Source organism: Thunnus thynnus, chromosome 15 (assembly GCF_963924715.1).
Source record: "Thunnus thynnus chromosome 15, fThuThy2.1, whole genome shotgun sequence".
In the NCBI taxonomy this organism is placed as follows: Eukaryota; Metazoa; Chordata; class Actinopteri; order Scombriformes; family Scombridae; genus Thunnus; species Thunnus thynnus.
The window spans coordinates 17,543,641-17,568,650 of NC_089531.1; the positions used below are offsets into that span (position 1 = coordinate 17,543,641).

At 39.0% G+C, this 25,010-nt stretch overlaps 2 protein-coding genes across 5 annotated transcripts; both read right to left on the minus strand.

The window, feature by feature from the left end:
• Positions 1 to 2,037: 2,037 nt before the first annotated feature.
• On the minus strand, positions 2,038 to 15,473 carry si:ch211-13c6.2 (uncharacterized protein LOC100000125 homolog). Of its 2 annotated transcripts, XM_067613130.1 has the most exons (13): positions 14,925 to 15,473; positions 13,272 to 13,340; positions 9,701 to 9,725; positions 6,480 to 6,566; positions 6,245 to 6,390; positions 6,012 to 6,131; positions 5,854 to 5,899; positions 4,066 to 5,029; positions 3,783 to 3,903; positions 3,579 to 3,644; positions 3,359 to 3,460; positions 2,985 to 3,243; positions 2,038 to 2,539 (listed from the first exon to the last, which is right to left on the minus strand). In XM_067613130.1, exons 1-13 carry the CDS (start codon positions 14,982 to 14,984, stop codon positions 2,283 to 2,285), a joined length of 2,322 nt encoding a protein of 773 aa, XP_067469231.1. In that variant the 5' UTR covers positions 14,985 to 15,473; the 3' UTR covers positions 2,038 to 2,282. The 2 variants fall into 2 exon arrangements, with proteins under 2 accessions (XP_067469231.1, XP_067469232.1); XM_067613131.1 differs by lacking the exon at positions 9,701 to 9,725 and having other exon boundaries at positions 14,925 to 14,992.
• Positions 15,474 to 15,566: 93 nt separating this feature from the next.
• On the minus strand, positions 15,567 to 23,656 carry LOC137199045 (regulation of nuclear pre-mRNA domain-containing protein 1A-like). 3 transcript variants are annotated; one of them, XM_067613133.1, is made up of 7 exons: positions 22,987 to 23,651; positions 20,734 to 20,863; positions 20,245 to 20,351; positions 19,966 to 20,060; positions 19,583 to 19,709; positions 18,349 to 18,524; positions 15,567 to 16,620 (listed from the first exon to the last, which is right to left on the minus strand). In XM_067613133.1, the coding sequence occupies exons 1-7, from the start codon at positions 23,135 to 23,137 to the stop codon at positions 16,522 to 16,524; spliced, it is 885 nt and encodes a 294-aa protein (XP_067469234.1). In that variant the 5' UTR covers positions 23,138 to 23,651; the 3' UTR covers positions 15,567 to 16,521. The 3 variants fall into 3 exon arrangements, with proteins under 3 accessions (XP_067469234.1, XP_067469235.1, XP_067469233.1); XM_067613134.1 differs by lacking the exon at positions 18,349 to 18,524 and having other exon boundaries at positions 22,987 to 23,656; XM_067613132.1 differs by having other exon boundaries at positions 16,565 to 18,524; positions 22,987 to 23,656.
• Between the last annotated feature and the right edge of the window lie 1,354 nt (positions 23,657 to 25,010).

The following is a 25,010-nucleotide window of genomic DNA, read 5'->3' on the forward strand; positions in this document are numbered from 1 at the left end:
TTTTAGACATTTTTGCAAGTTTATTAAGAAGTAAAAACTGACACTGACATGAGTATTCAGACCCTTTACTCAGTACTTAGTTGAAGCACCTTTGGCAGCGATTACAGCCTGAAGTCTTCTTGGGTATGACACAACAAGCTTTGCACACCTGGATTTGGGGATTTTCTGTCATTCGTCTCTGCAGATCCTCTCAAGCTCTGTCAGGTTGGATGGGGACCGTTGGTGAACAGCCATTTTCAGGTCTCTCCAGAGATGTTCAAGTCAGGGCTCTCACAGGACCACTCAAAGACATTCACAATTGTCCCTAAGCCACTCCTGCATTGTCTTGGCTGCGTGCTTAGGGTCATTGTCCTGTTAGAAGGGGAACCTTCAGCCCAGTCTGAGGTCCTGAGTGCTCTGGACCAGGTTTTCATTAGCAATATCTCTGTACTTTGCTCCATTCTGCTTTCCCTCAACTCTGACCAGTCTCCCAGTCCCTGCCACTGAAAAAAAAACCCAAAGCGTGATGCTGCCACCACCAAGCTTCACTGCCGGGATGGTATTGGGCGGGTGATGAGCAGTGCCTGGTTTCCTCCAGACATGACACTTAGAACTGAGGCCAAACAGTTCAATCTTGGTTTTGGCAGACCAGAGAATCTTGTTTCTCACAGTCTGAGAGTCTTTTATTTGCATTTTTTGCAAACTAAGTGGGCTTTCCTGTGTCTTTCACTGAAGAGGGACTTCTGTCTGGCCACTTTGCCATAAACCCCAGATCAGTGGAGTGCGGCAGTTGTCCTTCTGGAAGTTTCTCCTATCACCACGCAGGATCTCTGGAGCTCAGCCAGAGTGACCATCAGGTTCTTGGTCACCTCTTACCAAGGCCTTTCTCCCCTGATTGCTCAGTTTGGCCAGGCAGCCAGCTCTAGGAAGAGTCTTGGATTGTTCTACAGTTTTTCATTTATGAATTATGGAGGCCACTGTGCTCTTGGGAACCTTCAATGCAGCAGAATTTTTTTGTAGCCTTCCTCAGATCTGTGTCTCAACACAATATTATTTCTAAGCTCGGCAGGCAGTTCCTTCGAGCTCATGGCTTGGTTTTAGCTCTGATATGCACTATCAGCTGTGAGACCTTATAAAGACAGGTGTGTGCCTTTCCAAATCATGTCCAATCAATTGAATTTACTACCAGTGGACTCCAATCAAGGTGTAGAAACATCTCAAAGATGATCAAGAGGAATGGGAGGAACCTGAGCTAAATTTCAAGTGCCATAGCAAAGGGTCTGAATATTTATGTCAGTGTGATATTTCAGTTTTTGCTTTTTAATAAATCTGCAAAAATTCTAACATTCTGTTTTCGCTTTGTCATTATGGGGTATTGAGTGGAGATCGATGAGAGAAAAAGTGAATTTAAGTGATTTTAGAAGGCTGCAACGCAACAAAATGTGAAAAAAATGAAGGGGTCTGAATATTTTCTGAACGCACTGTATACAGTATATAGTTCCTTAGTTCAACATACTGTCATACATAAAGTACATTTCTTAATCACTTAATCTGAAAGTACAAAGTTGGTAGAGTAACTTATTCTCCAGATAGTGCATAAAGCTTCCCTACATTATTTGGAATGTTTGTAAGTATATAAAGATCATATAAAGATGAAAAAAACAACAACGAAAAACCCCAGATATACCTTGTTTTTACAGCCTTCGGATTGGAGGAAAATTGAATTGACTTCTGCTAATAACAACAAGTAGCACTGATGTGACATGAAATGATTTGATGTTCATTTAACTCAATTGGACGATGTTATTCACAAATGTCTCTGGTAACAGTCTTCATCATAAACATCAGTTAGGTTCATTTAAATTTAAGTTGAATTTAATCAAATGCGCTGTACAGTTCAAGACTAATATGGAAAATCAATAATAATACTACTCTTGCTGCAGGTGATAATAGTAATATGAAGAATTGAAAGAGATGACAGCTGCAGTAGACAAATGTTTTAATGTCTACATAAAAACTCACGTTTTTAAGAATTACATTTTTCATAGATTTCTACAGCAAATAACGTAAAAAACAAATGAAAAGAAGGAAATTTAACAGATATACAGTATATCTTTATCCTCTCTGTTGTTGTTGCACAGCTGTGGGCTGGGAGGAACAGCATTTTGTTTTCTTGTGTATGCAGAAAAAGAAAAAAGAAAAAGACAAACTAAATCTTGAAATCAAATCATGTTTTCAGACCCAATATTCTATTAAAAGTATGAATATTTAATAATTATGAACTATGACTATTATAAATATGACTATTTCCTGGCCACAAGTTCCAGGAGGGTGGAGGTGATTTTGTCCAGGCTGTTGGAGTACTGAGGGCCCCTGTTCGTCCTGGGTCCTCGCTCCATGTGGAGGGGAGGTGTAAAAGAGTGGGAGTCAAATAGCTCCTCAGCATCAGGTCGGTAGTCACGAGGCTGCATGTGTTCTTGAAACCTTTCAGGATAACGTGCTGGCTCTTCTGAACGCGTAGCATGTGGTGCCTGATATATCTCTGGCATCCCGAAAACTTCTGAAAGAAAAAAACATTAGGGAAACAACTTCAATGGATTTTCCAAGTGGAAAAAATGCAGGCTTATTTTGACAGAGGGAAACAGAATACGTAGCTTATTGTTCATCACATGATTCATTTATCATATCATAAAACAACAAGATGAACTTACACAACTGTGTACACTGCCTCCACAATTATTACACATACACTTGACAGCCAATGGTACAATTATGAGACAAATCATTTCAAATCGGTTTTTACACAATATAAACAATTCTTCCATGCAATGCTTTTAATAAAGAATATTTTGTTATATTTGACCAAAGACCCAAACTCAGAACTTACAGAGGTGTCAGTGAACTTACCAATTAATGCCTGCTATGCAGCATATAGAAAATCATTTATTTATGTTTGATGTGGAGCACATTGACTGTAACTGCATGTTATACATCATACAATTTACCTTCGTAACGGCGTCTGTTTGAGCGTCTGGGTTCCCCATGCACAGGATGGTGGTATTCTTGATGCCGCTCATCAGGTTTATGCTCATGCTGCTTCCGGGATCTTCTTCTGTGATCTTCTTCAACGTAGAGGCCTTCTGATTGTCTGATGTCTAAATCTTCTCTAAAGGTTCTCTTATACTGGTGTTGTGGAGAGAGCTGCATGTCCGGCGTTAAGCTGTTGTAATCTTTGGAGATGACTGCACGACTATGGCTATTTTGCTGTAACAACAAAAACACATATGTCTTTAATTCATTTCCACTACTTTGCAGAGAAAAAGAGAATTAAACAACATGTTGCATTACAAAGACTGGCCCTTTGCAGGGTGACACATACCACAATCTTCTCAGATTTTTTGGCCTTGAATTCTTTCAGAAGATTGCAAAGTTTGTTCTTAAGGAACTCAGCCTCTTCTGCATTCTCAATTTCAATGTTTTTCTATTAGGGAAAAGTGACATGGGAAAAATACATAGTTAAGATCACATATTCAATGAAGGGCTGCATGCACAAACACATCACTGCTATGCGAGTTGCAAATTCTAATACATAATCTTACCAGCATATCAAAAACCCCCCCAGGCTCAGAGCGTCCTCTTTGGTAGCTGTCGGTATCATGTGGGCTCTGAAAAACAACAGGTTTGACATCGCTACAACCTTTTTACTGCATAAATGAGTACACATTCTGAATTAGACAGAAGTATGGATTACTGACATGTTATTAGTTCATCACAACAAATAGCCTGATTTTATAATTGACTACCTGTGATTCTGTGTAGAGGTCAGGATGTTGTGTTCCATGGATTTCAGGTTCAAATGGTGCACCACCTGGTCTAGAACGACCGCCAAACTTTGGATTTGGAGGTCTAGAGTCATCATGGAACCTAAAGAAAAAAATCAAACATAAAATGATGTATAAAGATGAAAACACAGCGCATTCAGTTAAATAATAGAAAACATTTGCATTTTTAAAAAAGGTATCAGCCAGCCAGTTTCATGAACAGTAATCGTTACAGACAAATGACAAAGTACATTAAATCACTCACATCTCGTTTGCGGTTTCCATCTCCTCTGCAGTGGCATCAGAGAAGCGACTCTTTCTTTTTCTTTTACCATATCCCTCATCATCAGCAGTCCCTTTCAGGAAGTTCCTGAATGGCTCTGGGATGTCAGATGTGGACCTGGTAACTTCCATTGGTCTCTGGAAGGTAGGCGGTCCTGTTCTGCTAGGCCTAGCATTGGAAAATGCCTCCTCTTGATATGGTTCTCTTGTTTTATGCTGATAATCTCTGATAAAATGTGTCTGCTCACTCTCCATAAGTGTGGGAAAGCTCCTCCTCTTGGCCTCTGGTTCACTCGATCCCTGCCTTCCTGCTCTATTCCTGCTTTCATGCCTACCAGATTCCCTGTCCAGAGACCACTGGCGTTTATTGTCTTCTGGATACACTGGCTGCAAGGGCTGATACTCGCTACTAGCAGAATGAACTCGCCCACGCCTGACTTCCTCAGTGTAGAACTCCTTCAGCTGATCTTTTTCTGGGTAGGGCCTTCTGTATGGAGGAGCCTCTTCTGGGTAATACTCTACATGCTGAGCCTGGCCATGGGGCATCTCCTCCCCAGAATCATATTTGTGCACATCACCTGGCTCAAGAACAGCTCTTGTTTGTGGCTCTTCAACATATTCATCTTCATACTCCCTACGATGATCACTGTCCAGATACTGTTGTCTGTGCATATTCCTTTCCCTGTAATCTGCCCTCCACAGCTCCTCTTCCCTGCGGTCACAGCTGAATGTGTCCTCCCGTGGGTACATCTGTCTGTCAGAGTTCAAAGTGTAACGGTCATCTGAATGGGATGGAGATGAAGTTGGGAAACCTGGGGAATACCTCCTCCCTCGGGGAGAGTACTCATCTTGATAGTTCTTGAGTTCTGGTGGATGTGGTGACACATGTCGTTGGGTCACACTGTGTGGAATATTTAGGTCCCTATTTTGCTTCTGCCTTGGGGGAACTAGGAAACAAAAGTAAACATAGTTTAAGTAAAAAAATAACTTTGCATATTTCTTATAAACAGTTCCTTTCTTAGAAATAATTCCTTTACAGTTGCAATGGTCCTCAACCATTTGCTACATAGAGTAACTTGTAAACTGTTCAACTGCAGGTAAAATGAGGTCTTCAAGTATTCTTCTGATTTATAGTAGCTGTCATTTCATCATTTGTTTAGAAAAATATTACAAATAGTATTTGCCGTATGAGCTGTTTAATTAGGTGACTGTGATCTATCACATTAGATTCCCTTAAAAGTATTAAATGCATGTCACAACTTTATGAGAACTCCAAAAAACCAAATTGCAGATTTTATATTGCACTTCTATTACAGATATATCAGTACTGGTATATACGGTACCAGTCAAGAGTTTGGATTCACTTGAATGAGAAAGTGTGTCCAAACTTTCGACTGGTATGTATGTTGGCTGACAAGTAACAAGAAATTCCAGCAGAGAAATGCGAAAGAATTAAATTTAGAAATTGTGTTTCCATTACATAGTTTGTCCACCAGAGAGCACTGACAATTTTATTTTTCCAATTGTAAAATGTCATGTATTTCATGTGTTCATTATAAATATCAGGCAGAAAAATCCTATTTCAGCTGGGCTATGATTATTAGTTTAAAAAAAAACCTCTGACATGCATGTTGACAAGTTTAGGAACAGTTACCACACTTTTTTGTATTATCATAAACATTCTGAAATTTTGTCTTTGACATTTTTATGCATGTATGGATGCTAACACAGGCTAGTGAGAACTATTGATTTTATTCTTGTATGAATGTACCTCTGGAGATGTTTAATTTTCCCACAGTCCCCTTTTTCTTCATTGGCTATAACATAAAGAACATATGTTACTCTCAAAATAATTTTGATTTTTTAAAAGTACATAATATTTAATAATATTCAACATGTCATATGGTTATTAAAATCAGCGTGCCCCACCAATGGAGATCCTCTTCCATCCTGTCTCTCTATTATCTCTGCTCTGGCACGTATGATCTTTCCTCCTTGGGTCATTATGGATTGCTTATCCCAGGTCACCAAGTCTGGCCGTTTCACTTCCTACATATACACAAAGGTAAGACATTCTCACTGTTTTCTTAATTAAAAAGCAAATCAGACATTCAAAAAGTTCCACTGGAGTTTTCTGAAAATGTTCATTCACAATGTTTTACCATGTATTTCTGTCTGTGTTTACGTCCAATCACATGATGGACCATATCTGGTAGGTTTGCAGTCACATTACATAGCCTACATGTGTATCTGGGCCCTGCGTGTTGGTCAGCCATATTATTTGGCACTTCATCCAAATATTTCAAACCTAGGAAAGAAAAGCAGGAGAATTTTAACAGGCATACAATTAACATGGAACAAAATGGAAATTGTAAAAAAAATTGTCAAGTTATTCACCAATGATAGGCTCATCAAGCTTCAGGTATTCCAGATATTGTAATATGTCCTCAAATAATGGTACAGTGTGTTCCCTGCCACCAAGCCCTGGAAAACCCAAACACTCGTGGTTAGCAAAAGAAAACATTACGACAGAGGGGGATTTTAAGATCATAAAGTATTATGTACAATGTATGAGCTAACCTAAGTAAATATTTTTGTGCTGTTCAGTTTACATCAAATATCTTGTGAGATTAACTCACTTTTTAGATCACAGTATACTTTTATTTTATTTGCTTAAGGTACAGCAACACCCCAATGTGTCATTGCACATTTCTAACCATCTACTGAGTTCAGCTTTTTCCAGACCTTTGAGTGCTTGATGAGATAGAGGTCTCGTTACATGAGATTTGTAATGAGTATTGAGTTTGCTAAATTAATTGCTTCATTAAGCACTTGATGTCACTGCCATCGCCCTCAAGTCATACTAGTGGATGATCTCAGATTCCATGCATATGACAGACCAAGAGGTGTACCGGTTAATATTTTGGAGGTAATAAGCAAAGACGGTTACTGCAGTTGCAGCTCAACGGGTTGAATTCTTCAGTTCACATACAGACATCAAATCTGACTACTGAAAATGAGCAATCACACACATTTTATGTATGATCTCCACTGCTTCAGCTTTGAACACTTGGGTCCTCAAAATCTGCTCTACTTACATCAGCACAGAAGTGATCTCTGAAATGAAAATGTGGTACAATCTTCTGTATCTCATGATTGATTGATTGAAACGTCTACCAGTACCATGCAAGAAAGAAAAAAATGGTGACGCATTATGGTCTTGACCTCCTGTGACATCCATCGTATGACAAAAAGACCTAAATGCTGATGTTGGCCACATTACCAACAGTAGAAGAAAAATATTTTTTCCAAGAGTCCAAAAAAACCTCCAAAAATTAAAAAAGAAAAAAAAAGAATAGAATAGAATTTTTTTTTCTGCATACTTGAAGTATGAGAACAGAAGCCAAGTTTTCTTTGTTTAAGCATACACCACATTCCTCAACAGGTAAAGCTGGAACAAGGTTTAGCAAATGTGGTGCTGTTTAGAAAATGTTTTTTTGGATGTTTCTTTTATTCATGCAAGGAACATGAATGTAGTTTCTCTTTTCTGTTTTGAATCCACCTCCCAACAGAAAGGTGAATAAAACAATCAAATCAGCTTATTTCATGCGCAGGACATGAAACACATGTTGTTGATATTAGGTGTGGGTGTCGGCTGTGGTGCAACCTGTGGTTACCCTTCTTTGTGACGAATTGCAGAGATGTTTACTTTTGTCTTTTCATCCTCTAATGCCATTGCCAGTAGCCAGCTGCATCAGGATGATTGCAGCTGAGTGTTGGTGAACTCATTGATGTTCCAGCACCAGAATGATTGACTCTGAGCCTGCTCTACCCCATATATAGCCATCAAATTTGGCTACAGTAGTTTATGGGGCAGCCCTATAGGCACAGTTGGGACTGGGCCACCAAATTTGGGCAACTGCCATCCATTTGAAAGATGGCTGAATGGATGACATGACCAACAAAGTGTCAAAGAGCACCAGCGGAAGGCAGGTGCTCTCTTAGTTAGCAAGTGACAATAGGTCTCCATTCAAACTCTTAGCAGAAGATTGTGGGTGATGAAGGTAGCCAACTTGTGTAATTGTTAAGTCCACATGCTCTTCCTGTACAGATGGTGAAACAGAGCTCTTTAGATTTTTTCTTCAAGGGACTGCGAAACGAAGAAAACACTCTTGTCTTTTCCCCAGCATGATTCAACCATCAAGAGTGATAATCACACTGGCCATGACAAGGTGCACAGTGGAATGCCTGTCCTCCACCATGAACAAGATAAAAAACCCAACAGGCCATACATGTTGACAAGTGGTCTCAACTGTTTGTTGCTACTTTCATTCCAAAGAGAGATGACAGCAACACTGAACTATGATGACATTAATGCATCCCTGGAGACCAATCCTCAATGTCCTGTACTGTAAAGCCATCTAAGGGCGTTTTCAAATCTGCCCTTTTTAGTCCAGCTGAATGGGACTCTGGTTGGTTTTCCTCTTTGGTATGATTTGTTTGGTTAGATCTTGTGGTTCATTTGTGGTCAGAGCGTGATCCAACCTTGATTTGAACTACAAAGCATACTCCACAAGTTTGAGCTAAACGGTGCTCCTTGCATGCTGAATCAGCAAGGAAGAAGCCAGAGAGTGAATCGAATTCCAATCTGCACCTGGCGCAAAGAAGCACATTGGCTTGTTGATATGGGCAGATAGGACCTTTTTCAGGACCTTCTTCTCGTGTTTGCCTTCTTGCTGCCACCCCAGACACAATTAAACAATGAGCACAGTGAACATTTTCACGTGGCTTTTGGTTCACTTGGATTTTTCTCTGTGTGAAAAGAAACTGAACCAATGGGAAAAAGCAATAAGTTTACCAACTCTTCCACTGATTCAGACCAGAGCAAATCATATATAGGTTTGAAAAGGCCCTAATTTAGGACATAACTGAGTGTTTGCCTCTCCCAAGCTCATCTTTGGCTCACAGATGCAAGTTATACTTGGGCCACCCAATTATATATGAGGCCCATCCATCATGATATTTCTGGCCATGCCACTGTTTTGGGGTGCAGATTCGGAAGATTTGAACTGACAATCAGCTCCAGTTAACTACACTCTAAGTAGCTTTGGCCAGTTTCAGTACCCAGAAACACACCAGTGTAACTGGGCCAGGTCAGGCACATCATTTATTACCAGACCTGCATTAGTCTGGCAACCAGATGTGCTAGATTTATGCAACCATTGAACCATTTGGCTGCCTGGAACACTGTTCTCTCTGCAAACCAACTATGCTGTATAAATGTCCAACATACACTATATGGCATGTAGGTGGACTACCAAATATTACACTTGTGTGATTGTTCGACATCTCATTCCAAGGGCATTAATGTGTTGCTATAGCCACCTCTTCGGGGAAGGCTACAGGGACCTGCTACAGGGATTTGCTCCAATTCAGCCACAAGAGCATTAGGGAGGTTGAGCGCTAAGACCTTGCTTGCTGTCCATTAAAACCAGGCAACAGATTAGAGTGACCTCCTGTTACCTTCATTAGACTGAATTACCTGACAGAACAGACAGCAAATAAACTTGAGGTCATAATATAACAAAATGACCAGACTGAAGATGAAATCTACTTACCCGCAGCAACAAAGGCATCCTCTTTCTGCCAGGAATGAAAGGAGAGCAATGAAAATTAAGTCAATCAGCACTGGACACTGGTTAGTGTACACCACTGCCACAAACAGAGAAAGGGTTATATCATGGAAAGAAACATATTTTTGACACATTTACTTGAGTATGTGTAGTTAAAGTAGTTAAGGAGTTATCTTTTTCAAATGTCATGTATAAACATAACTGAATGTAATAAGTGGCCTTCGCAATGTAAGAAGTATGTCTAATGAACTCACTGGGAGAAGATTATATTGACTGTAAGAGGCCAAATTAAATGTGAAAATGGATATCTGTATACAGAGAAGCAGTATCCAATTTTCTTCAATATAACCAAGACATGGACCAGTGTTCAAGAAGCTTTTGAAACTAGTTGATCTCAAAAGCTTCTTTTACACATGTTCGCCACTGGATTCAACTATCTGAATAAGACAGAAGGTTTCATTGTTTAAATATAGTGTAAAGTTTGTTACCATATAACATTACCCTTAGGGATGGAATAGGCCTTCCTCATGCAAGACTTACAGACTGTGTGACTTTGACCTTAAGATTATTTTTATGATTCCAGTCTATTTTCTTCTTGTGCGTGCAACTACAGTGATTGTGCATTGGACTGTGAGCTTTGCCATCGCACGGTTGATCACACAGCAGTGCTGCAGCTGAATGCATCTGGTGTAGACACACACTGAGGGAGGACTGCAGCTGCTCAGTTGCTGACAAGTTATTGTGGCAATACAGCCACCGTGGACAAGGTGTTATCACCTGTAATGATCAGTTGTCAAAGCATTGTCCATGTTTATTTGTTTTGATTCTCATTTTCCAGCAGTATGGCATGTAGAAGCACTGAGTCTGAAGTCAGTTGTCAGACCTTCCCAACAACAAAAGAATCTCCTGAGTCTCCATACCACAGTCACATGTGCTTTACCTGTGAGTGTTGCAGCTTTTGGTCAACACTCAAGCAGACGATTTCCCGAAATCTTTCAAGGCACAGAGCGGGTAAATTTCCAGGAGTTGGAAAACACATTTTTCCATATGAAGCAGACACAGAAAATTGCCAGAAACTGTCTACTTCAAAGTGCATGTGAGACAGTGGCTCAAGGACATCCTCCGCATGAAAGAAACCACTAGATAGATCTGCTATCACAAGGATCTCTCACCAGAATACTGCTCCACAGAATGATTACGGTCATTTCACCAAATGACCCAAGTTCATTATCCAGGATATCTGGTTGTCATGTACAAAACCATCAATAAACATTTCAGCGGCATGGTATGAATAAGAACCATAGCTTCAAGCTGTTTTATTGTTGCCTTGATGCTCAATACTTGACTCAGGTGGACCAAGACAAATAAAAGTTCATCTATAGGTGATGGCCTCCAGAAAACAAATGAAAGGATAAATTTTGTGATGCAGCATGTTTTTTCTATTCTTGAAAACAAGTTGCATGCGTCACAATCGTCCACATACAATGATGTGAAACAACATGAAGGAAATGAAGATCAAGTCCAAGACCAAAATGTGTCGACGTGTTGCCTTCCCTTGTGCCATAAACACACTGCTAGGTGCAGTCTTCAAAGACACAATGCTCCTTCCAGAATGACCAGAGGCCTCATTTAGAACTGTTGTTACGCACAAAACGGGGCTTGAAAGATACGTACGTCACTTCCTACGAAAAAGTTAGAATGTATAAAGACAAACTTGACAGGAGAATGTGCGCACCTGTTTGGAAACTCTGACCCATGCATACGAACATTTTGAAGACAGGGGAAATTTGCAACACAGATGGTGAGGTGGTGAACTGAAGCCAGATTGTATAATGATGCCTCTCACACATTTTATTTCCCTTAATATCAAATGTTAATTACAGATCAACTTTATCATAAACATTCAAGCCAGCAGTTACTTGTGCTAGTGAGCCATAAATATTCCATAAGCAACTTTCAACTTTAAAAAGATATAAGCCAACTCAAATCTTAATCAATTACATCTGTGATTTATTATTGAACTATAAATGAAATACTGAGCGCATTGCTCTGTCTCACCATCACATTCCAAACCCCCAGAGAGCAGAGGAGAGAGTCAGGCTGTATGGTACTGACACTCATGGTCAGTTGTGGAGCAGCACAGCACTGCTGAAATACCAGGATGTTGCAGGTGGCATGATTCAGGAAAGTCTGGCTTGCCTTTCCCTGATATTAAGCGTGAATGATTCCTTTTCACCTCAACCACATTAACTAAATGATGTAATTATCATCATCAGTTGTAGAAATCCAAGATGACATCAAATAACTTTAAAGATTTGCAGAAAAGAGGACAGTTTTTTAGTATCTTCTAATACTGTGCATATACAGTTGTATGTAAAAGTTTAGGCACCCCATGACAAATAACATATTTTGGGGATTTTTTTCTTTGAAAAGATGTAAAACACAGCCTCTCTAGGATATGGAAAAAAACAATATTTTATGCAAACATTAATGCATAAACTTAAAAAACATAAAAACATAAAAAATAAATGAAAACTGTGTTTATTTTGGATATAAATTGTGTGGTCTGTCAATCATGTATATGTCTATATATAGTAGATACTTAAATACCAAGCGGTGAGCTTCGGTGTCCCCGTGCCTCCGCTAGTCCATACCCTGAAAGTGTGCAGCAATGCGCTTCTTGGCATCTACCTCCATGTATTAACTGCATTAACAGCTGCTGCAGCCGTCAGCCTCTCAAACTTTCTCTGTTACTGCTGCCGTTCTCAACAGGAACAGCATGTACATCAATATTCATGAAGGCTTTTGCATTGACCATTTATGGTTTATTGTGTGAGTGAAAGGCATGGGATATGAGGTTCGTACATGTGCGCACATTTTCAAGTTGATTGTGATTTATAAAAGGGAAACAAGCTTGCATTTATAAATCTGGTCAAAGACAAACATTGGTAAGCAACAATTTTCCCTGGTTGTTCATTGTTGCTAAAGACGCGACTGAACAGGTATTCAGTCATGGTTGCAAGAATGTAAAATGTAAGAACATATGCACAAAATGCCAATGTGCACAGGATTTGAGCTTGAAGTCTGACTCAGAGGAAATGTTAAACACTTTGCCTGTTGTTGGCACTGATCTGGTACTTGGTGTACCACCAGTGCATCTGGCTTTGACATACTAAGATGCATTGTGTTTGACTAGAATAGAAAGGGATCCGGTACAAACTGTAAGTAAGGTCACAGGATATACAAGCAGGCAAAACATCAGAAATAAGCCTGGATCGGTCTTTTAAAGAAAAAAAAGTCCAAAAGTCCCCAGTCATTGCCAGCGGCATGGAATACAATTTTTGGACACTCCTTGTTTCCAGCTGTGCCTTTTATCGTGAACCTGTGGAGGAGTTGTGACTAAATGGAAAGAAAAATCAGCAGGTCAAATAAACAACACTAGTTACAGTAAAGAGCTCACTGACAACCTCTAAATCTATCGCTGGGTGTTTTAGCAATAACAGTACAACTGTCACAGGTTGCACAGCTTTCTGCACTGGTAAATTGTGCTGTGTACCTTTATATGTCCTGGTGTAGTCAGGTGTATCTTGTACAAGGTGTCACCTCTTATGGATTTTTCGCAGACCTGGAGAAAAAGAGAAAACATAAATCAGTATCATAGACACACATGATGGTATGCCATAGAATCAGCTGCCAGATTATTTGGTACATGTAGCTTAAACTAATGCAGTCTTTATTCTTCCCTCATTGCTAAACAAATAACCATTAAGGCGGGGCTCACTTCAGGGCTGCTGTATTAGACTGCTTTAGATAAACTGTAGCTAGTAGTGATTTTACGCTGGAAGCAGACCACTTGACACTGTATTGACCTTTCAAAGCAAAAGAATCAAGGCCAGATGTTTCGATGCCTCGATTCACCACACCAAAAATCACATGACCACCCCAAACGAGACCTCATTACGTCACTCTCGTATTAGAGAGGTGTGGTGCTGGTTTTGGATACAGGGTGTGCTGCAATTGGAATCTACCTTCTCTGTTAACAGAATAAATATTAAAAGTCAGAAATGTACTAATAAACATGTAAGAAGTTATTTCTACAGCAAAAGGAAAATGACTCCACATGGATTTATCTAACATTCAATGGGAAACAACAGGGCCTCTCCCATATAAACGTGTTATCCCCAAAAAACTGAAAGAAGTAAATTACGAAATTGTGCATAATATATATCCAACCTGCAAATTCGTCTTAAGATTTGAAGATATTGATAATGAATGTGAATTTTGTAAAAATGAAGAAGAAACAACTGAACATCTATTTTATGTATGTCAGTACATATCAGGATTCTGGGGGAGGGGATTTCTTTGACACTCAAACCAACTATTTAATTAAGCTGGAAGCCGAGGATGTAATACAATACTATGAAAACCAAAAACAGAAAGTTCAACAGACTGTCAATTTATGAATGTTACTGGGAAAATTTCACATCCATAAATCCAAATTTTTCTCGAGATCTTGCCCATCGTTTGATCTTTTCATGATCATGATGAATTTAAAAAGTATTTTGAGTCTGTCAAACTTATAAACAATAATGTGCACACAGTGTGCTCCAGTTTGATTATTATTACTTTTACACTTTGTCCTGTAACCATGTTGAATGTATTAACATGACTTCAACAGAAAGTGAAGTCATGTCTGTTATGTTATCTTTATTTCATTATGACACCTGAGTGTTTTCTGTTATTGTCTTGATGTCACACATGTTGTAAGTGACGGTTTCTATGAATAAAGAGATGAAGTAATAAAAAGGATACCACGATATCTAAAAACAGAGCTGTAGACTGTTTAAAAGTGATCAGTTTTAATAATATAGACTGTATTGAACAAAATAACAATGAAAGCAGTAAAACCATTTATAATCTGACTGTTCAATCTCGGTCTCAGATTTAATTCAACCACACAAGTGTAATACCAATAGCTGCCCAGTAGATGTCGCCATTTTGACTATCAAATGCACAGTGAACCATTTTCCCAGCAATTGTTTCATATTGACTCAGTGCTTCAAGAAGCTTCGTTTCCCCCATTACTACTTCAGGGCTGCTGTATTTAGACAAACTGTAGCCAGGTGCAACCACTAGTGTAGACGCTGAAGTAAACAGTTTCTTACTTGGACCTTACATCCACTGACTTCTCTAGGTAACGTTAGCTTACCGTGCATTCAATAAACTCAGTCGAAGCTTCATCTTCGTACGGTGTTTCGAAACTGTCCATTGTTTAATGTCGTACGACTAGCGTACAACACTAACGAATTTACGTGTGTGTATGGTTTATATTGTTTGTATTGTATAGCACTTGGCTCGGCAAAACAGCTTTGACAACAGTGATGACTACTTCCTGTACGCTCATGTTACCGAGTTCGTTCGTTGGGTGAGAGATCTCGCGAGAGTAATCATTTTAACTCAAACCATGATCTTTCCCTAACTAAGTGTTTTTATTTTTTGGTGCCTAAACCTAACCAGACCTTAACCACAGCGCTATCACATCATAAAACATAATGATTTTGAACAACTCGCACAATGGAGAAACAATTAATCTCGCGAGAGTTTCACAAATCTAGGGTCACCACCAAGACAGGCCTACATGGTATCAGAAACGTATGCACCCTTTTGAAAAACACACACATTGTGAATGCCCGTGTCCGCCCCCTGTTGTCTGGGAACTCAACTGCAATCAAATTCAACTGCTCATACTGGAGACAAGGCTGCAAAGATTTGTACATATTCGGTTTATTTGGTTCTAAGAAGAATTTGCTTCATATGTACAAAAAACAAACAGCTGTTTTTTGGAAAATGGGGCACTTCTCAAGCTGTGTGAGGCATTTGCACAGCATTCAGTAGCTTGAAGGATAAAACCATGAAGCTGTATGATCCAGTAAACAAGACCACAATGGACTCCTTCATATATTATTTCAGTACATTGGAGGTCTGAGTAACTACAAAGATATCAGTCTACAGATACCTCAGTAATTAGTTTAAATGACCATTTCATTTCACAAGCCATGTTGACATGGATACAAATAAGGACTTACAGGTATAACTCCATCATATTTACATGCAATTTTGAATATGTACACTGACCAATGATCCACACCCTCCTCTCCTTAGGAGGCTTTATGTAAATTATAATTACATACATTGGTTTGCTTTTAGGAACATGGCTCACTACTCAGCTTCAGAATCTGGTTTCCTAATGATTTCACAAGTATGTTGTTCTTTTCAAAGGCCATTATCACACTGCAGATAAAACAAATCCCAGTTTCAATACCTGCTGTAGTTATCTAACCAAAACCAAGAGTTAGGACAGATGCATTTACAGAAAGAGTAAAAGAAAGTTGTGACTGCAATCCAAAATACTGCAAATCATTATGAAGTATCACAGTAAGGGGATATACTCTGGTGCATTATCTTAAGTCACTATAAATACAAAAATATCACACCAGCATCATCCATACCACTTTAAAGCTGTGAAAGTTAGATGGGCAGGCGCAAAAGCATGAGGGGCCTGTGTCTGATGATTATAAATCTTAATTTACAGTTTACTGCTCATATCTCTGTTAATAAAAGCAGGACAAATAAATAAGCTGCTGAAGACAGAATGAGAACTTCAGGACGCCATACAGGGAGACACTGACACTTTCGAAAATCAAGAACAAATGACTATGGCAATGTCACTGATCAAATATCTAAAGAGACAGGTTGAGATGTTTCAGTAGCAGGAGGGTTTAGGTATCTGGTCAGGTGGCGAAACGTCAGTTTGAAGAGTTGTAGCGTCCTCCTGGAAGATTGTTCAAACGGGAACGCAGCTCCTTCCGGACCTGGGTCACCCTCGCCAGTTTGCGTTTGTACTCCTGAAAAAGTCCACCACAGAAAAGGTCCATCAGAGTTCAAAGATCAATAGTCTGGATGAGTGTTGTTGTGATTTTGGGCTAGTAGACAGATGTAAGTAAAGAACTGAGATCATGTAATTAGACAATTGAAGTCAAGGATATTAACAGCACATACAGTTAAAGATCTCACTGAAGATTAATAACAAAAGTTTGGATTTCTGGATAAAAACTTGCATCAAAGACTTGACATATTTTGTGTTGTCTCTTTCATTACATTAATCTCTCTAGAAAACTACACCACATAAATGAAAAATCTAAATACGTGAAGGTATTCTGAGCATGTTAAATGGATGTTTTAGGCTGTTAAGTTTGCAATTAAGTCTAGCCTTCCTCAAACTCAAACCACTGGATGTATAATGAGATTTGATTTTCTTTAAACAATCTATACATTTTTACTCTGCAGGGTTATGACTTCTTCATTTGCATCTAAAAAATCTATGAAAGATCAACAATAAAAAAAAAACCTCTTCTATTTGATTTAGAGACTATACTGCGCAAGAAGGTTGAAGTATTTAGGTTTATTTAACATTTTTGTAGTAAAGAAATTAAACAGTGGACCATAAAGACGTGGATGAAATTTACACAGATCAGGGCTGTGCCACAAAGCTAGAAATCAATCAGCAAAAGAGAAAATTATTTTTGACAAATGATTTCTCCTAATTCACATATATATAAAGATTACTTTTAAAAAGGTACAGTGATATGAAGTCAGTCATGTTTCATTCTCTGCTCCAGCTTTGCTTCACTTTTGTGTTTATTGTATATGAACAAACAGCTGGTGCATGTGTGGGTGTTGTGCAAGCAGAACACATTTCTTCATGCTATGGGAGGTTTTAAAGTTCATCATGAATCACAAACCTCAAAAACTGTTTCATCAATACTGCAAAAATATGACGGAGTGTTGTGAACATAAGAAATAACCCTGATAAATACAAAGATTCCTGAAATCTTGTTGTTCTTTTGCTAATTTGTGATAACATGTAATTATTTCCTCTATCTGAAGCTAAATTATCTAGTGTGTAGCAAATATTTACTGTGTTGATACCACAAAAAAAGTGTAAATACTGTTAGTACAAACCATCTTTGAAATTCAAATTGGTACAATGCATGCATCACCAGGAGCTGCAAGTGTTACAGCAAAATAAAAGCACTCACAAGATCAGTTTTCTTTTTTATTTCCAGTTTTTTATTACAGAGACTTGACTGTGTGAAGATACAAATATGAAATACTTTATACTCTTGGTATCCTGTGGATAGAGGCTGGACAGTTATTGTCAAAGCATGACTATGAGAAAACAATACAGTCTGTAGTTTAGTTTTTCAAGATCTAACACTGGGCGTTTTAGTCAATACTTACCTTGTGGGAGGTACACACCAAGTGAACAGAGCTATATGAAAACCTGACTTGGATGTCAAGTGTGTATTTAATTAGGAATATTTCATCTGTTTGTAATGCAGCAGGCTTAAACTGAAACTATAATCTACAGTTTGGTTCTATATGAAAACAGGCACTCTGAGGAAGTATGCAACATGCTGAAATACATGAGAGGAAATGTTATTTCAAAGTGTGAGCATGCAGTCATGTAGACAGATGAACACCAAGAATGAATCATTATGGCACAAAGGTGAGGTAGACAAGACACACAGATACACAAATGGTAATTGAAAGAAGAAAAGTGATTCACGCACTTCAAGTTTCTGCTCGTTCTGGGCCAAGCCGTCCTTCTGGCTTTGCAGGAAGACCGTTAGTGTGCGCGTGAGCTGCCTCCTATCATCTATTTCTGCCGCCAAGCGGCCACTGTAGTCTGCTAGCAGCATGCAGGCCTCCTCCACCAGGCGGGAAAGCCGCTCCCCTGACTCCTTATCTAAAGCACAGAAAGCATACAAAGAGCAGGGCACCATGCTTAAATATAACCAAGGAAGGACTGAGCTAGAGGTCACTCAGTTATCCATCAAAACTGGGAAAATGCAAATAGCTATTGTGAAATCAGATACTGTTTTGTATGGTAGATGGAGGCATTTTTAGCCCTTTTTATTCCTCTAGTTTCATTGTCCTGCTCAACAGCACTTCAGTTTTCATTGTTGGTTGAGGCAGAGAGATTAAAGCAAGAGTTAAATGCTTCATTTAGTCTTTTAATGTACAATATGTCAAAGTGGTAAAATTAAGGGCACCCCTGCTGTTTGAAACACATACCACATAACCGCAACAGCTGTGGTTTGTTTCCAGCTGACGACCTTTGTTGCACATTTATACCTCTCTCTACCCATGTTTCCTGTGTCTCTGCACTTTGAAAATCATATCAAGGCAAAAAAAACCTTTTAAAAAGTGGTAAAATTAGTAAAACATATTGATAGTGAACCATCTTTAAATATCTAGAAGAATCATCCATTGTAGGTTACTGACTAGTAAACATATATAGCGTGTGTGTTTTGGGTGTCTTTTCATCTGCTTTGTCTTGTTCACTGAATTCCTCTCACACCCATATCAATAACATTGTAGCTAACAGTATTGTCATTTTTTGTTTTGTTTGTTCAACCCGCAGGGTTGAGGTGAGTAATAGGTGAAGAATGAATGTGGTTTTATGCAAGAGTGAAGTCTTCTTCACTCTTGCATAAAACCACATTCAAGAGTGAAGAAGAAAGAGAAGAAAGAGTTCCATTTATTTATGCTTCACTGTTTTACACTGTTCAATTTACTGAAAAGCAAAAAGACTGAAGTGCACTGCCTGAAGTGACTGAAGTGAGATGTGAACCCTGGTGCTCTAGATCAAAAGCCGTTCCAATAGTATTTACCCGACCCCGCTTCCCATGAAGACAATTAACTAATCAGTACATGTGTTTATGTGCTGTGGGGAAGACTTGTGTTTGTGTGTTTGTATATATACACACAGTACACAATACTGTGTTGTGTCCTGCCTCCTACCTGTGATCCTGTGAAGTAGTGACGTGTCCTGCACCTCAGCAGGAAGAGAGGAGATTCGCTGACGCAGCACTGAATCGCCAGAGGCTGCATTCTCCAGCTCTTGCAGAGCTCGGATTAACTCCGCTGTCTGTGTGAGAGAGAGAAGGTGATGAGCAGGAAAGGGAGATGAGACGAGCAAATTGGGGTATAGGTTAATGAGAGAAGCCTAGTTAATGACAAAGACACTTGAAACACATGAGAAACATTAGATCAGCATTTTAAGATGAGAATCCATCTAGAAGATGCTGTGTTTACTGTGTTACTGTTAAATGACCTCAGTGTGGTTACAAGTATCATTTCAATTAAACCCTGTATTTATGACTACAGTTTGTCTTGGCCAGAACCTGTGGGGGCTCAGCGGGGGAACTCTGAGAAGCAAAGTCCTCGTCATCTGGTTGGGTCTCCTCATATGACCTCTTCTTAGCCTTTTTTTCTCCATCTAGGATTTACAAGAGAAGAGGGCAAGGCAAAAGACTACGTCACACACACACACAAGTGTCAAGTGTTATTTAAAAATGTGAGCAATGTGTGTGTGCAGACAAGTCTGGCAGGGTACGCAGTCACATTATCTCTTACAGAGCAACCATGTAGACAAGGTACAGGATAGTATTGTGTGAACTTACATAGGACTTGTGAGAGCTGATCCAGCAGGTTGTTCTCGTACACAGTTCTCTCCTGCCAGATGGACAAAACCCGACCCAGCTGTTTCTTACAGCCCTCCTCGCCCTCTCTGGATACATATAATACATACAACAAACACATACACTTTAAAAATCTTTGAGAAACTCAACTAATGTTGACTGGATAAAACAGAAAGAAAAGGTGACAACTTCAGTGTCAATATACAGTATATGTAAATATACACATTTAGGTATAGGGGGAAAAAAATCACCTGCAATTCTTTTCAGAAATCACTCAAAGAAATTTGACTGATCAATTTCTTGTATTGCTAATATTTAAAATCTAAAATTTTGTATGACTCAATCCATAAAAAATTCCATAACTTAAGCAACCTGCAATAAACAAACACATTAAACACTGCATTTTCTTGAACCTTTTACAGATATTTAGACAACGTAGACATACTAATGATAGGTAATATTAAATCTGACCTGTACACATGTTTGAATGCATCGACGATGACTGGTGCAAAGTCCTGGGTGAATTCTGGTCCTTTCCTCTTGCTGTTCTGAATGACGTCATTGGCCAAGTACAGGAAGGTCAGCTTGCGTGACACCTGAGCTACATGTATCCAAATGTGTATACACACACATACACACACACACACATCACACAGGGGCTTGACTGAGGGGCTTTTGGATATGATTTACATGACAGAACTGTACATTGGATTTAAGAATTTAATGAATTAATTAGTGACATTCAGAGAAATTATCACAAGAAAATACTACATTGTAAATGCAATGCCATGCTTTTCCAACCAAGCCAGACCATTGTGTATTTAAGTTACTTTTTTCTATTTATCAACGCAAATCACGTCACAGTAATTGGTCACAACTAAGGACAAAATCTATCCAGTAACATTTAGTCACACAGCTCATTCTTTACAACAACATGTAGACACAAAGGGCTAGAGCGTTAAAGGCAATTCATTTCACAATATTTTTTTTTCTCTCTCTAATGACACAGCTTGTTTTATGTGTCTTTTTCATTTAGGTTTTATCTACCAATATGCACTTCAGTGGCACAGTCAGATTATACATTTAATGATGTATACGCCTTTGTTGTTTTTTTGGACAAGTCAGAGTCAACACTATGCCAAGCACAAAGCTCCAGAGAAATATCCCATCTCTATCCCCACTGCTATTAACGCTCCTTTCAGCCTTCAGACGAGCTCCCAAAATACAACATCCACTTGAGGTATCATTAGGCTGCTGACTTGCACCCTAAGGAAAAGTGTGCCAGTATTAGCTTCAAGTAGTGCAAAACCTGCCATCTATACAACAGGCTGCAGCAAAAATATATTCACAACAGCTCAATTATGTGGTTATATAGTGACTGAACCTACACAATACATTTAGAGGCAGCATTTAACTTCACCAAGATTGTTTACAGTGTCAATGGCAGGTTAGTGATGAATATCTTCCATCTGACACGCTTTTAATGGCACAGTAGTATAGAAAAACTAAAGAAAAAAACAACAAATCCATAGGTCACTCCTTACATTTTTGTCAAACAACACATTCAATATTCTGTTTTGCAGTGAAAGACTCTTCCACTCTTATAGGCAGTAGAAGAGTTGTATTTTGTATCCTTATAGTTTCAGTGGGACATTTGAAGCCTGAGGGGCCTCAAAAGACATTTCAAACTTCAGTCAACCTGAGTATATTTACGACACTGCTTGAGAGAAATTAAGGAAAAACCACTTTTGGCCTAGCTTGGGGTTTTTTACATCCCAATAGAAATGTGGATCCATCCCCAGCAACTACAAACAAATGTGTTTGTCTTTTATAGCTGCAATAATTGCTTTCTTGTGCACTCGGGGGGCATCAAAACCAGTCATTCTTGATAGTTTTGTGAACATCTGTCCATTGCTTTTTCACACAATAGACAGATGTTTGGATAATGTGTTTATAGTCACCTGAATGCTTTGTTTTGGTCTTCACCTACTCCCCTCTGGCTCTAGCCTGTCATTTGGTACTGGTCAGTTAGCATACAGTGGCTTAATGGGAGCTTTTAAACTGAAAGCTGCCTATTACTGCTAGAAAAGAGGTTAATGACGGTAAAAAAAAAAAATAAATAAAATAAAAAAATAAAAACAAAACAAAGAGATGAAAGAGGCTAAAACGCCCTGCAGATATAAATTGGGTGATAATCCTCATATAGTCATTAGCACAACTGTTAGTGTAAAAACTATATATTGGTGTAGCTTTAAGGAATTTGGCTTAAGGAGCATTTAATATCTGTCATGAGTAATACCTAAGGACCCTGATAAATGGTATGACTCTTTTATGAGAGCCTGTTATAATCTCGTTTACCGAGGCTAACATTAATGTAGTGCAGTTTTAAAACCCAGAGTTAATTTGCATAGCAACTTTATTAGCCTTAACATAGCCAACACATAAACAGACGAGAGATAACGTGATTAAACGCTAACTTCACGTTACTGTTATTAGCCAATGTGAGTCAACACGATTTAAACTGGCCGTGCTCGTTAGCTAGCGTTAGCAGTTACCGAGCAACGACCAGAGCTACGTAACTTTAACGTTAGCTAAGAGTTTGACATTTACAATAACGCTAACTTGTGACTTGTAGAAGCATGTTAGCAGTCTTTGTTTGACTTGTAGGAACATTATGGCAGTCTTTATGACGAGGAACCAGCTAGCTTATTATGTCAGCCTTACCTTTTCTCAGTTCGCTGAACCAAACATTGACAATACTCTTCGAGTGTTTTCTATGATGAATGAGCCACAACGACAACGTCTGCACACTTTGCTGAGAGTTGCTAAGCTCGGATAGTTTCTTTTCTAAAGCTGCCTCAGAGAAAGCTGACATCTCGACGAGATTAGGGGGAGAGTACGAGGCACTGGGAGAGGCAGCTTTAAGGTTCTCCCAGATGTGTTATAAATTAGCCAGTAACTACAGAAAACGCATCCATCCAAATTACATATCCAACGCCACCTTTGCTGTGTTAAAGACTGGTTGTTAATGCTAACGCACTGCCCTCTCGGTGGTGTTAAAGGGTCACCAGGCTAGCTAGCTGGCTCTGCTTCGGGCAAACTACAGCAGCCTGCAAGAGGCGCTTCCGTACGCCCGCTATGCTGCGTTCATGTCCCACGGAAATAACAGGTTTAATCATTAAAATCCACCTGGCACAGCTGGCAGCTATAAGCGTTAGCTCAGATATTGTCAGATATGTTAATGTCTCCAAGATGTCTTGTATATTGGATGTGTTTTTATTAGGGCCTGAGCCCCAAAAGGGCGAGGACCCTATTGTATTTCGTGTGTTTGTTTATTTCTTCTTCCCCATTATTCTTTCTTTATTATTACGCCACTTCAACCCTTAATTTGACCCCCTAAGCATGTTCAAAAACTCACCAAATTTGGCACACACATCAGGTCTAGTGAAAAATTTGATAAAATGTAAAAATTATCCCTCAAAGTGCCTAAATGTGCCCTATAGCGCCACCTATGTATCTAATATGGCTGCCACGGCCCGTAGGAATGTCGTAGTGAGATCGAACCAAAACTCAATTATTCGTCTCATCAAGACCTACAAATCATACGCTGACACTCCTGACTTAAATCCAACAGGAAGTCCACAATATGCCCATAAAAGTACGACTTTGCGCCAATTTTGGACCCCCAAGAAACGCTATCTCTTCCTAGGGCGTTAATGGTATCGGCTTCAAACTTTGATACATGACTAATCGCACTGTGCTAAACAAAAGTTATTAAAAACTTTGTATTAACTCGAACGCTTTAGATATAATAAGCCCTGAAAGTTGTGGTGCCACATCACACCTTACAATGTAAACCAATGGGGAGGCAATCTCTAGGCATGGACTTTGTGTCAAACAAATGGTTCTGATGTCTAAACTATAAGTCCGACCACTTTGAAACCTGTATCAATGGATTAGCGACGAAATTTCCTACATAAAAATGTGATTTTTAATGTAGGATTTGGCCAAAGTCATGGGATTTATGAGGATATTTCACAAGAAGTGAGAGAGAGAGAGAATGGGAGGGGGAGATGAGTAAAGTCAGACCTGTCAGCCCAGGTCTGAAAACATCTATATGCCTGTGACACCCTTGGACTGCACCACACTCCAGTTACTTAGTGTTTCTACACATCTGACAGCAGTGTTCAATACTTACTTTATTTTCAAGGAGTACAAGTGCTCCTGAATGAAAAAAATTAGGAGCATACATATAACTTTAGGAGCACACTGAAAAATGTTCAAGTAATAGTTTCTTAAAGAAAACAATTCATTACATACATATTTACAATTTATCACACACATATTTCAACTCTTTGTGTGTGTGTGTGTATGTAAATCACAATTTATGTTGTTTTTAGGGGTGCTCGATTATGGCAAAAATCATAATCACGATTATTTCTTCAATATTGAGATCACAATTATTTAACATGATTCCTTTTTGACTGTCATTTTTGCCAATCGCCGATGTTCATATATGCACATATTTTTTCCCCACTTGGCTGAGGAGACTATTACACATGCAATCATATATCGTACTAACGATCAAGAATGGCATTAAAACGGCATTAAAACTTTAATGGACCTGCAGTTTTGTTTTGTAGTTTATTAGACAGACAGGAATAATGTGTAGGATTTAATCATTGGTTCACAGTCCGAAGCGGAGGGTGGCAGTAATGCACCTAATATGCTGGTTATATGCTGGTTGA